Source organism: Aspergillus welwitschiae (genome assembly GCF_003344945.1).
Source record: "Aspergillus welwitschiae strain CBS 139.54b unplaced genomic scaffold BDQ94scaffold_40, whole genome shotgun sequence".
NCBI classification, from domain to species: Eukaryota; Fungi; Ascomycota; class Eurotiomycetes; order Eurotiales; family Aspergillaceae; genus Aspergillus; species Aspergillus welwitschiae.
The window spans coordinates 282,568-296,504 of NW_020798734.1; the positions used below are offsets into that span (position 1 = coordinate 282,568).

The window sequence follows — 13,937 nt, forward strand, 5'->3', positions numbered from 1 at the left end:
AATGTCAAGACATAGATTTCCTCCAGCTTCTCAAAGTTTTTGTGAGATTAATAATCCGTCACACCTTTGCTCAGTTAGTAATTCGTTTTGATCTGGAACTGGGACAATGGGCTCGTTGGAACCATGCGGCTTGGCACAGGCACTATGCCAGCAGGTCAGGCTGTCTAAGACGACTATGGCGGTCAAAAGTGATGAGCAGACCCTGACCTTCGATGAATTACACCTCAAAGCTCTCTATCTTGCTGCTCAGATCCTTCAGAAGGGACTCCCCGTCCAGTCACCGATCGCGGTCCTGTCCCCGAGGGGAATCAACCACATCGTGTCACAGGTGGCAGTGATCTACGCCGGCGGATATTGTGTACCTTTGGATATCCGACAGCCCGACGGCTATTTGAACCAGTTGCTGAGCCGCTTGAGTTGTCGCCTTGTCATAACTGATCCCGAACGTCAGGAGCGGCTCTCGCAATATGATCATCTAGTTGCCAATCATGAAGAGATTAATGCACATTGTAAGGCGCAGACTGCTGAGACAGTCATCTCTTCCAATGGTCCGGATGCCTTAACGCATATATTTCATACCTCGGGCACGACAGGAACGCCCAAAGCAGTGCAGTTGCATGCAGAAGGTATTATGAGCCGGGCATATCATGGACTTCATCCAATTGAACGTGGGGAACGGTTTGCCCAGGTGTCGAATATCACCTTCGACGCTAGTATATTGGATATTTGGGTTCCTCTTCTAGCTGGCGCCGCCGTGGTTATCATCCCGCAAGATGTACTCCTGGATCCAGAGGCGTTTTCTAAAAGACTACGTTCGGAGATGATTGATACTCTATTCCTGACGAGCGCCTTGTTGACCTCGACCGTGAACGCCGTCCCCAAGGCCTTCGCCACCATTCGTACCCTTATGACCGGCGGTGAGGTTATGAATATGCAGACGGTCAAGTCAATCCTTGACAACGGCCCGCCGCAGCGACTCTTCAACATCTACGGTCCGACAGAGACGACCGTCTATTGCCTTTACCATCATGTCCTAGCCAGCGATATGAAGGCCAACAGTGTTCCACTGGGACGCGTTGTCGCCAACATGACTGTTCATGTCGTCGATGAGAACCTCCAGCCAGTGGCTCGTGGCGACGTCGGGGAGCTATTGATACAAGGGTCCGGGGTCTCACGGGGATACTCTGGGGATCCTGAGAAAACTGCTAAGGCATTTGTGCATGTTCCCCATCTGGCAGATACCATACTCTATCGGACGGGAGATTTGGTTCGCGTGAATGAGGCCGGCTTATACGAATTTATTGGCCGGAGGGATAATCAGGTCAAAATTCGGGGCCAGCGTATAGAGTTGGAGGCTGTCGAACATCTATTACGCGAGACGGGGCTCGTCATCGACGCTGCCGTGCTGAAGGTGCAGCCCGAAGATTCTACCATAGGAGCGATCTTGTTGGCCTACGTGATACCCAACTCGGATACCACAGACGCCAATACCATCGTCCGGGAGTTTGTGCAACGCACCCCGCATATGGTGCCGCGAATTGAACTCATTGATGCCTTTCCCTTGAGTCCAACTGGGAAAGTTGACCGCAAGCGCTTGGAGAAACAGTACTTGGAAAAGATCGGGAAAGTGGCCCGGTCCGCGTCACTGTGCAAAACGGGGCATATCTCGCGCAAGAACAGCTACCCGGAGATTCTGGTACATCTGGAGGCCCTCTGGTTAGATATTCTCCGTTTACCGGTGGCAGGGCTCGAACCATCGGATGATTTCTTCTATATCGGCGGCACCTCGTTGCAGGCGGCCACTTTGGTTGCCCGAGTTCGGCAGGCATTTGCGGTGGAATTGCAGTCGGCGGCGTTATACGAGTATTCCACGCTAGACGGACTAGCCCGGTTGATTTTGGCCCTACAGACGGGGACTCAATCAGACGATGGCCACGAGAAACTCGAAGCTGTCTGGAAGCAGGATGGTGAATTGGGCAAGGAGCTAATCCCGATAGGAGGAACGGTGCCAGACTGGAAGGCTCCAGGCGAGGGACGGGTGTTCCTAACAGGGGTAACAGGATTTGTGGGTGCTTTCCTGCTGTATGAGCTACTCAAGATGCCCCAGGTGAGCCGGGTCGCCTGCTTGATTCGGGCCAAGGATACCATGGCCGGAATGACTCGCTTGCGCGCAAACTTAAACAAGTACAAGATTGTCCTCGAGCCTGGGATGGAAAAGAGGATACTAATCGTCCCTGGAGACTTTGGACAGCCCTTCCTTGGGCTCACGCCTGATGAGTATGACCTGTTCGCCGGCTGGTCCAGTGTCGTCTTCCATCTAGGGGCGCAAGTGAACTACGTCCAACCCTATTCCACCCACCGCAACGCCAATGTAATTGGCACTCTGCGAATGCTTAGATTTGCTAATTACCAACGGCCCAAAATGCTGCATTACTCCTCTAGTATCGCTGCCTACGGGCCATCCGGATTCGTGCTCGGGGCCAAGTACCTGGCTGAGGACGAGCGACCCCGTAGTTACATGCGGGCGCTGCACTATGACACGGGCTACTCGCAGAGCCAGATGGTGGCCGAATGTGTGGTTTGGAACGCGATTGACAATGGATTTCCTGCTGCCATCTACCGGCCGGGATTCGTTCTGGGCCATTCAAAGAGCGGCATCAGCAATCCAGATGACTTTGTCGGCCGTCTGTTCTCCAGTTGTCTCACTATGGGTTCCTACCCCGTACTCCCCGCTCAACGTAAGGAGTTCATTCCTGTCGACTTTGTCGTCGGGGCACTACTGCACATTGCCGCCAACCCAGTACGCATAGGACATGCCTACAACCTCATCCAGCCCCGCCGCGAGGCCGCCATAGACATTATTACCACATTCGAGATGCTCAACTCCCTCACGCCCCTAAGAATGAAGCCGTTGCCTTACTCCAAATGGGTCGAGCAATTCTCCTTCAAGACCCAGGACCCCTTGCACCCGTTAATGCCTATGTTGCGAGAGAAAGTACTGGGCGAGCTGACCCGCTGGGAGGTGCAGGAGCAGATGGCAACTTTTGGTGTCGAGAACCTCCGCGAGGCCCTTCAAGATGCCCCTGATGTTCTGAGCACTGAGCCCATGTCTATTCTCTTCAAGCAGTACATCCGCCAGTGGTTACCCCAGGAATATCGCACATGAACTAAATTCTAGCTTGGTGATTCTGGGATCAGGGTCAACTACCTCTTCGGTTAATAAGCAATTTGGTTATTGAAAGAACTTACCAGAAGTTTCATATTTAAAAATGGTTCACCAAGTCTATCTATTAAGAGACCCTAATAATTCAGCATTTGATTCGAATCCTCACATTGGGCGTTAATATGCCATACCCAGTTAAGGCTACGTATAATCCTAGAAATATAAAGCTAATTATCGATTGCGGAATGACCCATGGGATAACAAAAGGAGTACTAATACAGAATTGCGGTTTGGGGTGATATCCTCAATACTTCTTTATAGCACGATATTTTCACTTTAATCTGGCTCCTGACCCTAGTATCTACTTCTTTATTTCTCACACGTATTGCCCAAATGGTCGGAAATATCTGCAAAAACAACAAGGCATTCATTGACTGTTACATAACAGTACACAGCCTGACAGCGGAGACCATTGATAGTCCATAGTATCGGACGGCCATGCATGTACATAGTGATCATGCTTCCCCCTGTCTAAGATCAAACCCGTCTAGTTTCTCCTGCTAGCAAGCCACTTTCAAGGGGTAATGCACGGTGCCACATCGAATAGGATCGATATTTGTTGTGTCCTGTCTCCTTAGGTCGTGAGAGAGAACATATTAAAGACATATTATCTTGTATGACGTGGCGGACAGTGTTGCCTTTTATTACCGCTTGAGTAATGCAAGGGAGATGATGAAACAGTTGCTCTCGATGTCGCCAACGGAATATCAGATATCCAGTATCCATCTATACGTGCGCGGTCAAAAGAGCTAACTGATTGCCATTTATTAGACTTCTCAGAGACATGAGCAATTCAATGTCGACTAACAAGCGACTATAAGTTCAGCCAGACCTCCTTGCAGACGCTATAACCGCGTAGTTATCCTACACTCATTTCCCTCATCTATCTATTGGTCTGCACTGAATAATATCTCATGTCTTAGGGGAGTTTATGAGCCTAAACGGCTGCCAGTGGAGAAGGCAGGTTAGCGGGGATGAGGCATTTTGCTAAGTAGCAGTAGAGAGCACAAGAAATCTGACTACGATGAGCGCAATCTCCCGACGGCGAGTACAGTTAGGTTCATGCTGAAGGCAGGTAAGTGGCGCATTGTGTTGTACATTGTGGCTACTAGAGCACGGTGCCGCATTTTTGTATATACAGCTCGCAGCTGAAGCCCACTGGGCATTGCGACACAGCAAAAGCCCCTGGAGGCGCTGTACTGTAGGATAAGCTAGGAATCAGTTAATCAATTAGTTGCCTGTCGTCTCAGTGAAGCAATATCCTGATTATCGGAGACTTCGTCCATTCAGTCAGGTTCAGGAATTGTTGGCTACATATCCATATTGTGATTACATTTGATGGGAGGTCGCACAGGCCATCGTACGTAATTTCGGGATAATCGTCAAAAGGTTCTTCACCTACGAGTATACAATACCTGTTAGACCTCGCCACGATAATAATAACACGCAAGGCGCATTTACCTCTCATGCAAAGTCTCCATCATCAAGGAGGCATATACGAGTTGACCAACCTGATTCACATTATTCGAATCCGCCGAGGTAGGAGGATTCCAGCACGATGAACGTATTCGTGGGCTGAAACAGCAAGGGGCAATTAAGTCACATGAATATCTAGTACTTAACAACCTTTGGTTATGACTTTCTACATATGCATTTTCTTTCGAACCTCTAACAGCTGCTAGTATTATGTAAGGGGGGAAGGAGGGGAAATCGAGTTGCGTAAAACAATCGGTGATGAAGGAACAGCGACGCAGAGTCATACTGTTGCGATCATGGGCCATTGGTTCCTAGAATTAGCTTGCAGAATAGTGCCCGTGTGCTCGAACTCGTACTTATGGGGCGCCTGTATGTGTCTTCGGGGAGTCGCAGCATAATCAGTTCATCTTCCATCCATTCCAGTCCAGCCTGCAGGGTATCTGGCCAGACCTGGAGGTGTTCCTTATAATAAAGATTCTAAGCTTCCATAACTTGTGGCTGGAATCAAACAAGCCCTTGCATACTTCCAAGCATTCCAAGCTCTCTCTCACACTGAAGTTAAGCAGCATGGAGAAGAGAGCGTACATCATCGGTGGGGACTCAGTTCAACTCGTATGGTATGACAGGCTACATATTCATAGTAATCTATCTGCGTCTGCATGGCTGTTTCAACAGCTGTGCAAATAAGAATAACTCCTGGCTCTTATCTAATGGTTGGCAAAGTGCGCCTTGAACCATTCCTCGACTGACAGCAATGTCTCACGACCCTTGCCACCTTTGGCATGAAAGGAAGCCTGTTTCAGCTCAGCAGCGGACCGTAGCTCGGTGATTTGAGTGCCGTAGTATTCACCTCCACGTAGCTGAGTCCACTTAAACGTGTCTCGGACCATCTCTAAGAATTGCAGACCATGTGTAGGGAAGTCATCCGGAGTTGCGTAGGGAATGAACCGCGCCTTCCGACCGGTAACTTTGACGAATTTGCTCACGATCTCGCTAAACGAGCTGATATCTCCATTGGCCTGGACCAGTCGACCATTCCAGCGAAGCGGGTCGAGGAAGATTCCATGCACAATGTCCCCGAGATCGTCGGTGACGCTGATCCACGGGGCATCTTCACGTCCGCCCCAGAGAGGGATTCGGTAGGTCAGGTAGCCCTCCTCATCCTCCATGATTGGAAAGCCGCCGAAGATTTCGCTATATGGTCCACTCAAAAAGTTCTCTAGAAACCAGGCTAAAATTATTGGAGTGAAAGTCTGGAACGGTAGCTCATGACCGATGGCCTCAACTTCTGCTTTCCCTGTATTTTCACCCGATCTTGCGTTAGTACTCAAGGCAAGAAAGGACGGACCCACAGCTTTATACATACAGTCAAGGCCTGGAATACGTATATCACCATTAGTGAGCTTAGCAGGTTTGGGCGCAGAGCTGTAGACTACATGTCGCACTCCGGCGGCGGCGGCACTTCGCAATATATTGCCGCCAAGGTCAACGTCCGTCTTGCCGAGCTCGGCCAGCAGCTGGTTGATGAGTAAAAGGGTCAGAAACTAACTTTTATTCCTCTTTTTCTTTTCTTTGATGGCTTCACTAACTGGATCTTCAGAATTCGTGTTAATGAAGGCTCCCCAGCTACCGTTGAAGGCTTGGGTCATTTGCGTCACATCGAACCCGTCCGCCTTGACGAGCACCGCACCCAATTGCTTCAGTGCCTGCGCTTTGGCAGAAAAGATGTCCCGTGTGACACAGCGGACTTCGAAGCTGGGATTCTCGAGCAAGGATCGTGCGACTGAGCTTCCTTGGGTGCCTACCGTAATACAAAGTTGTCAGTACTTTAATATGTATGATATCTTCTGACTCCAATAAGGAAGAATGGAATATGGGGTCACCTGTTGCACCAACAACTGTGATAACCTTCTTAGCAGTGTCAGCTGTCATGTTGAATAAGAATTGGTGGACCGATTATAGACAACAGAGAACGATAACGGGAATAAACTGAGTTGGGTTACAGATAGGAGAATCGATGATGAGCAGGGCACGTATGACCTTATAATTTCAGTGGGAATAGGTAACAGAGAAGAAGAGTAGCTAAAGAAGCGGACTTGTTCTGGAAAGTTGGAAGTGAACAAGCTTAAATATTCCCCTAAATACTACTAGGGATGATTTTGTGATAACATTGCTATTTCCACCTTACAAGTATCTACTACTGCATGAAATCATGCGCGTATCTGCATAGCGTTACTCCTTCATATGTTGAGTACCAATTTTTACAAAATACATTTTACGATCTCGATAAGCTTCTAGGCTCTTCCTTTTATTGAGCTTTTGAGGTGGCACTTCGCAGGACGGCGCCATAGACACGTCATTATATAAGTGTTGGCACACCATCTGAGCCTGAAAACGGTTTCCGCAACACATACAAAGTGGCCCGTATATTGAACGTGGGAAGCACATGCCAATGGCACTTGTTTTGGTGATATATTGGAACTGTCAGGAGTGGAACATATCTGAGCCTTTGCGACTTTGAATGATTGGCACCCTGTGCACGCCCATGTAGATCGCCCTTTTTCCAACTATAATCATAGGAAAGACGAACTCGCACCTTTCTTTTTCTCAGTTTCTCATCATGTACTACCCCAAGTACTGTATACCGCGACGGCGTTATGTTTACGGGCGCAAAATGTGCCGGAGCCTGTAGAGGATCTTCAGCATAGAACATCGCATTTATCACACTTGGTTCAAATTCTCTGTTCCTAAGTCGGAAAGTAGCTCCAGCTCACTCCCGAGAGCTACGGAGGTGCGGCCCGCGTAGAAGAACAAAGATACCAGTGCATTTGTAAAAGCTGAGCATCTCCGACAGCTAGCTATCTGGGAAAATCTGTGGTTTATAGAAAATGCACACTATCCTTGTTCAAGCCCTGAGACCTGGAAGCGTAGGATGAACTGCACCAACAGCAACGTCAGGGCCACAAAAGTCTCTAGAAGAATAGCAGCAACCGTTGAGAGTAAGAGACTTCTTGACTTGCTCACACAGATAACATATCGCATATGATGCAATATTTAGCGACTGGATGGAGGCTGGCTTGCTCAGTTCACCGCGGGCTACTGCTATATACCATACTGGAGTCAGTGTGGCATCCTTATGAGCAGCCTATGGATCTGAAGCAGGTTTGAGCTCGAATTCAGCATTTGTCTTGGAGGTGCTTAACAGATCCAACTTTTACCCTAAACTTTTCGGTCTGGGAATGTATAATCAAGCAGATGTGCAAGGGTAGGTGGCGGTAAGCTAAGGTGGGAGGTTATGGTAACGTTACCCGCTATAGAAATGGGACACATGCGCCAGTCTTCTGTTCTGACGGTGGCATGCGTATACTAGTCGCCGGTAAGTTTTGGGCTGTTTGTACAACATGCATACAAAAGAAGTAAGGGTCAGGTAGTGCTTGACAGACCAGTGTTCCGGGTTAATCCAAACATTTGATTCGTCGGTGTCGTTCCTTATTCAATAGGAAACCTTGCTTGTCCCAGTTTATTACTGCCGCCATCCTGGCTTCCCTGACTTCCCGTCTGCGCTGCTTCTGGGCGCTGCCTTCGTACCTGTACATTCTACTACTGCAACATACATTAAAAGCAACGTCTACCAAGGCGCAAGGGAGGGAGGGGAGATGGGATCCCCCTATCTTCTTGACAGGTTTACAGGAACTCACTCTTATGACGTATGCAAAACATACCTTGCTTTATCGGTTCATTTCGAGTCGATATCATCAACATATAGGGGTCTGGATATGCAAGGACATGTGCAGCGCAATTGTCGCTAGTCACGGGTACGTTCACGATATTTGCTATGCCATAAGATAAATAGCCAGTCATGACAATCACTGAAAGTCTCCTGAATCGAACAACAACCTATTATTATCTGTTCTTAGTTTCCCTGGATTTATCCTTGAAGAAAAAGTGTTCCACATGGCTCCTCTAACCAAGACAGTTGCCGTGTACGGCGCTACTGGTGAGATAGTGTCGTCTGTCGTATAATTTTGTTGTTCACGTTCTAATCATGATAGCTTTGGCTCAGGTGCCCAGGGTGGTTCCGTCGCTCGAAGTCTCCTTCAGAGCACCGCCGGATTCCACGTGCGCGCTTTGACTCGCAATCCCTCATCGCCGCAAGCCCAAGAGCTTGCTCGCCTTGGGGCTGAAGTCGTCAAAGCCGACGGGTTCAACCACGATGAGATGCGTAATGCCCTGGATGGCGTCTGGGGTTTTTGGTTGAATACACATCATCACGACCCTGTACGTTGCTCTCTCACTATGGGTTTTCGGTTGGAAAAAAGCTCCCTCAACTTTCTAAGCACTGTCTGACACCGACAATCTTCCCTTCCTCAATTTAGGTTTTCCCCACTCCTGATGGAATTGACGATACCCTCTTCGGTAAAAATCTCATCTCCTTGGCGGCCAAGACAGGCGTCAAGGTCCTCATCTACAGCACGTGCGAGTCAGCGAGCGAGCACTCTCACGGCAAGGCAGCAGTGAAGGGAATGGATGCGAAAAATGAGGTCTTCAAGTACGGCGTCGAAAAGCCCGAATTTGAAGCCGTCATAGGAGCCTTTCCCGGATGGTACATGGAAAACTTTGTTTCACCCGAGTACGCCGCTTGCTTCGGGGGTTTTCCTTTGACTCCGGACTCGGAGGGTTACCTGACCTTCGCAAGCCCCCGACTGGGCGGCCCCGGCGAGGTGCCCTGGATCGCCGTAGCAGAGGACTTCGGCGATCTCGTTCACGGCCTGTTCTTAGATCCGACCTCTTACCATGGCCGAACAGTGCAGCTGTTCAGTGAAGCTGTTCCGCTTGAAATTATGACCGAGACTTTTTCGAAAGGTAAGTTGATTAGATTTCCGTTTGTTCATTTTCCCATCTTGTAGGTGTGCTATACTTTTTTTTACTATATACTAAATGGAGGAATCTGGTTTTCCTTCTTTCTGGACGAATAGTCACCGGCAAGAAAGCCCGATACATGCCTCAAGCCAGTCCAAATGACTTTCCCACCCACGGCGTGGGAGTATTGGAAGAACTTCGCGACGTCTTCTTCTTCACCCAGTACAACAATGGCAATTTCTTCGGTCACCCGAACGATGTGAAGACCAGTAGGGCGTTGAAGAGGGCAGCCCAGATAGCTAAAGGTCAGAAGGATACGGGTCTCTTTACTGTCCGAGAATACTTTGAAAAACATTTCTTGTCGTAGGGGATGTGGCTTCAGCACCACCATCCCCTTTTTCACTATCTGGCTTTGTCTAGCCAACGTTCATTCACTGATTCACTACCCTAGTGTGAGTCAGGTGCGAGATGGAGACGAGAAATGAAATTCAGATAACAAATACAGTCATTATTATCAGAAATCACCATTGAAAAAGATCTCTTCCTGTAGCTGCGTAGTAACCGATGAAGAAGGTAATCAGGCCATCTCAAAGCCCATCTGGGCATCAATTAGATGTATAACCCTCAACCACTGGGGGTGGTGCGCCGCAGATACAGTAGTATGATAATATAGTTAATTTCTACAACCGGAGTTCTTGGCATTAGATATAGCAATTTTTATTTGTAATGTATGATATCTTAATAAAAATAATTACGTTTAGCGCAAAACGGCTAATTCAAGCGCCTGGAAAATTTTGTTTCCGAATATTCTATTTTCAAGTCTATGTTATTTTGGTGCTGAAAGTATATACTGCAGAAACTCTATACTTCGAAAAGGCAGAATATGGCGTTTCTAGGTTGTTGTGTGGCAGCATGATTTTAAAATTAGATTCTGTGCAAGTTGTTGTTTTGCCTACCGTGGCTCGGAGTCTTGCCTGCTATCCGTACAATTGCGGATTGCCAATACGACGCCCGAGACAGCTACGCATCACGTGACCATCTACCATCAAAGCTACCATCAAGGGTATACTCAGGGTATATAGGAATCTTAAGATTAACTATCAATCTATCCTGAATGGTATATGATATGGTATATAAAAAAAGAAGATATATAAAAATATTTTTTTATATATTTAGCTAGTTCTGTTCTTTATACTTAATATAATTATTCTTAAGTAACTATATATTTAGAAGCTTAGCTACAGAACACTTATCTATATTTATTTATAAATAGCTGTGCAGTATTATTCAGCTTTATTTCTCTTCTTTTATTTATAATGAAGTTATCTTCCAGATAGTCATCAGTTGATACTTCCTCGACGCAGATTGATAGTATGTATACCAACGGGGCTAAGCTAAATGGAATAGGGAAGCAATCCTAAGGTTTGACATATATCTTCAGAAATAAAGACAACAACGCATCCTATAATATTATTCAATATCTTAATAATACTTATGAGTTACAGATAGTTAACATATAACCCGCCCACCTAAATAAATAGAATAACTGCTGCTAGGATAACAGTAAATATTATGAGAGCTGATCAGATATGTCTTATTTAGTGCATCTAGACTAGAATATCAAACATGAGAAGAGAAAGAAAGACGTATAGAATAATAAATATAAATAATAAAAATAAATAAACAAAGTAAAATAAATAAAATAAATAAAATTATATTATGTAATCTATTTATATATTTCTAAATACTACTTACTATTATATTACTTTTCTTATTAAAACTGGCTGCTTTCAGCTAGCAGAATATTATTATTTTTATAATTTAATATAAACTTATCAGCCTCGGCCGCGGTGAGCTGTTACAGCAGTTATTTGGAAGAATTAGAATAAATAAAATTTTCTATATAATTGTTTTATAATTAGAAAGAAATAGTTAAAATTTTTAATAGGATATTTTATAAAGTCTGCTTTATTTAATATAAATTATCTAACTAATAAATAATTAAAATTCTTTTAATCTTTTATTTTATTTAATTATTTATTTTTAATAGAAATAATAGTATTCTAGATCTGGCCAGGTAGAGCTTCTAATAAATTCTACAAGTATAATTTCTTAGAATATAAGACTGGATATATATATATCTATATTATCTAGAAGATAAACTTTGTATATATTTCTAATCTTATTATCATCTGATATACCAGCGTAGATCTTAATAAACTAATCAAAGTTTATTTTATTATTTATTAAGTAGAATATAGTCATCTCCTTCAGCTTAGGAAATAATTATTAATATAAATAATTTTTTTAATGAGTCTTAATAATACTGGTCTCTACTATTAAATAGCAGAAAATAAAGATAAAGCTGTATAATTTTTTTAAGTATTATTTTTAATCTTTTGTACTAGTAGTAGATATTACAAATCTTATTCAGATTAGTAAAAATTATCTTAAAATATTCTAATATATTAATAGCATTTTCATAGAAATCAGTTAATTTAAAAAAAAAATTAAAATACTAGATATTTTCAGATATTATCTTTACAATAACTATTCACGTACGCGCGCTGGATTACTGGAGTAGTTAAATAGTTTATATTTATTTTCAGCTTTTATTATATTATAATCAGCTAATTCTTAAAAATAAGAATCTTTTTATTATTAAATATCAAAGAATCAGAGATTTTTAAAGATTTCTTTAATTCCAGAGCATTAGCTCTTTAATTATTATAAATAAAATAGTATACTATTGTTACTATTTATATATTATATTTTTAAAAGATTTTATTATATTTCTTAATCAGATTATTTTATTTTTAAATAAGTATATTATACTGTTCGGCCACAGTATTTATTTCTAATTTTGTTTTATTTATAAAATTAAGAACTAGATTAAAAATCTTTTTTAAATTTTTCTTATTTATTTTATTAATTTTTTTTTAGATAATCTCTTTATAATTATCAGTTTTTTTCATTTAGTAAAATAATTAGATATTATTATAAATTTTTTTTATATAAAGCTGATTCAGCTTAGCTTTCTTTAGTTATTATTATTCAAAGTCAGTTAATTAGTAGTTTCTAGAGATTCAGCTCAGATTATTCTGTTTTAATTATTCTAGTATTATTAAATATATATTAGAGAAATACTGACAGTCTTACTGGATAAGTAACTATATATAGTATTAATTGAAAAATAATATATAGCTATAATATTTAATATTATATAAAAGCTGATTAAATATATTTCATTTAGTATATCTAGACTAGAATGTTAAATACCAGAAGGAAAAGAAGAAAGTGTAGAAAAGTATATATAAATAATAAAAATAAATAAATAAAATAAAATAAATAAAGCAAATAGAACTATATTACATGATTCAGTCACGTGCCTGCGAACACCGCTCGCCATCACACCTTATAAGCCACTCATATGTGAGTATCTGAGTATATAGAGGACTTTAGAAGTCCGCAGAGTATCTGCGGGTAACGCTGGCCTTATAGTCTTATATTAACCTTTTCTCCTAAAAGAGTTGCTTACACTAAGCTAACAGGGACAGGGAAGCAATCCTAGGGTTTGACAATTAGCTTTCCAGACATAGCTCTCTTCTTTCTAAATAGAATTATAATAATATAAGTTATTAATATTTATTATAAATTTACTTTAGAATTACTTTCTCAGTATTCTGATATAAATTAAAAATAATAAATAGTATATAATCATACTATAGTTAAGGATGCTTTACAAAGCAGAGAAAAAGATAAATAAATAAGATTAGAAAAAATAGAAAAATATAAAATAGAAAAGAAAAGAATAAGATATATATACAAAAATTTAACACTGATAAAACTAGAAATAATTAGAAAGAGCGGAGATAGAAGAGATATATTAATAGAAAAATAATAAATAAAAAAAGATATTTACTATTATTAATATTCTATTATATATAACTGTTTATTATTCTAGATTTAGAGATATCACAGCACTGTGGCTAATACTAAATAAGTATTAAAACTATATTTTTTAATCTAAAATAATTTATCCTACTTGTCTGTTTATTACACTCAGCATGCTATTACAGAAAGAAAAAAAATAAATAAATATTGGTTGATTAGTTGATAGTTAAAATTAAATTATACTATATACTAGTATAGTATGAAAAAGGATAATATATGTAAAAATAATATTTCTAGAAATATTTTTGCAGGTGGTCGGCCCCTCCGGGCAGACTAAGCTGAATTAGAACTATTAAATATTACAAAGTTAAGTAATTGTAAGTTGATTTGGAGCTGATGGTGAGCGGGGTGTAGAATCGCGGACTATGCTCATCTTAAGATCAGAATGAGTTGTGTAGAAATACACCCTTGACGCGAATAGGTT

The 13,937-nt window shown here is 42.4% G+C and overlaps 3 protein-coding genes across 3 annotated transcripts; 2 read left to right on the forward strand and 1 right to left on the reverse strand.

Annotated features, from left to right (window-relative positions):
• Positions 1-106: 106 nt before the first annotated feature.
• BDQ94DRAFT_174300 (non-ribosomal peptide synthetase) lies at positions 107-3,166 on the forward strand (the record flags this gene model as incomplete). Its single annotated transcript, XM_026772316.1, has 1 exon — positions 107-3,166. The coding sequence occupies one exon, from the start codon at positions 107-109 to the stop codon at positions 3,164-3,166; it is 3,060 nt and encodes a 1,019-aa protein (XP_026622074.1).
• A 2,240-nt stretch (positions 3,167-5,406) lies between these two features.
• BDQ94DRAFT_174301 (NmrA/HSCARG family protein) lies at positions 5,407-6,631 on the reverse strand (the record flags this gene model as incomplete). The annotated part of the gene is made up of 4 exons (XM_026772317.1): positions 5,407-5,996; positions 6,066-6,216; positions 6,289-6,500; positions 6,583-6,631. The coding sequence occupies 4 exons, from the start codon at positions 6,629-6,631 to the stop codon at positions 5,407-5,409; spliced, it is 1,002 nt and encodes a 333-aa protein (XP_026622075.1).
• A 2,022-nt stretch (positions 6,632-8,653) lies between these two features.
• Positions 8,654-9,926, forward strand: BDQ94DRAFT_162454 (NmrA/HSCARG family protein; the record flags this gene model as incomplete). Its single annotated transcript, XM_026769549.1, has 4 exons — positions 8,654-8,696; positions 8,763-8,977; positions 9,076-9,562; positions 9,676-9,926. 4 exons carry the CDS (start codon positions 8,654-8,656, stop codon positions 9,924-9,926), a joined length of 996 nt encoding a protein of 331 aa, XP_026622076.1.
• Positions 9,927-13,937: the final 4,011 nt, after the last annotated feature.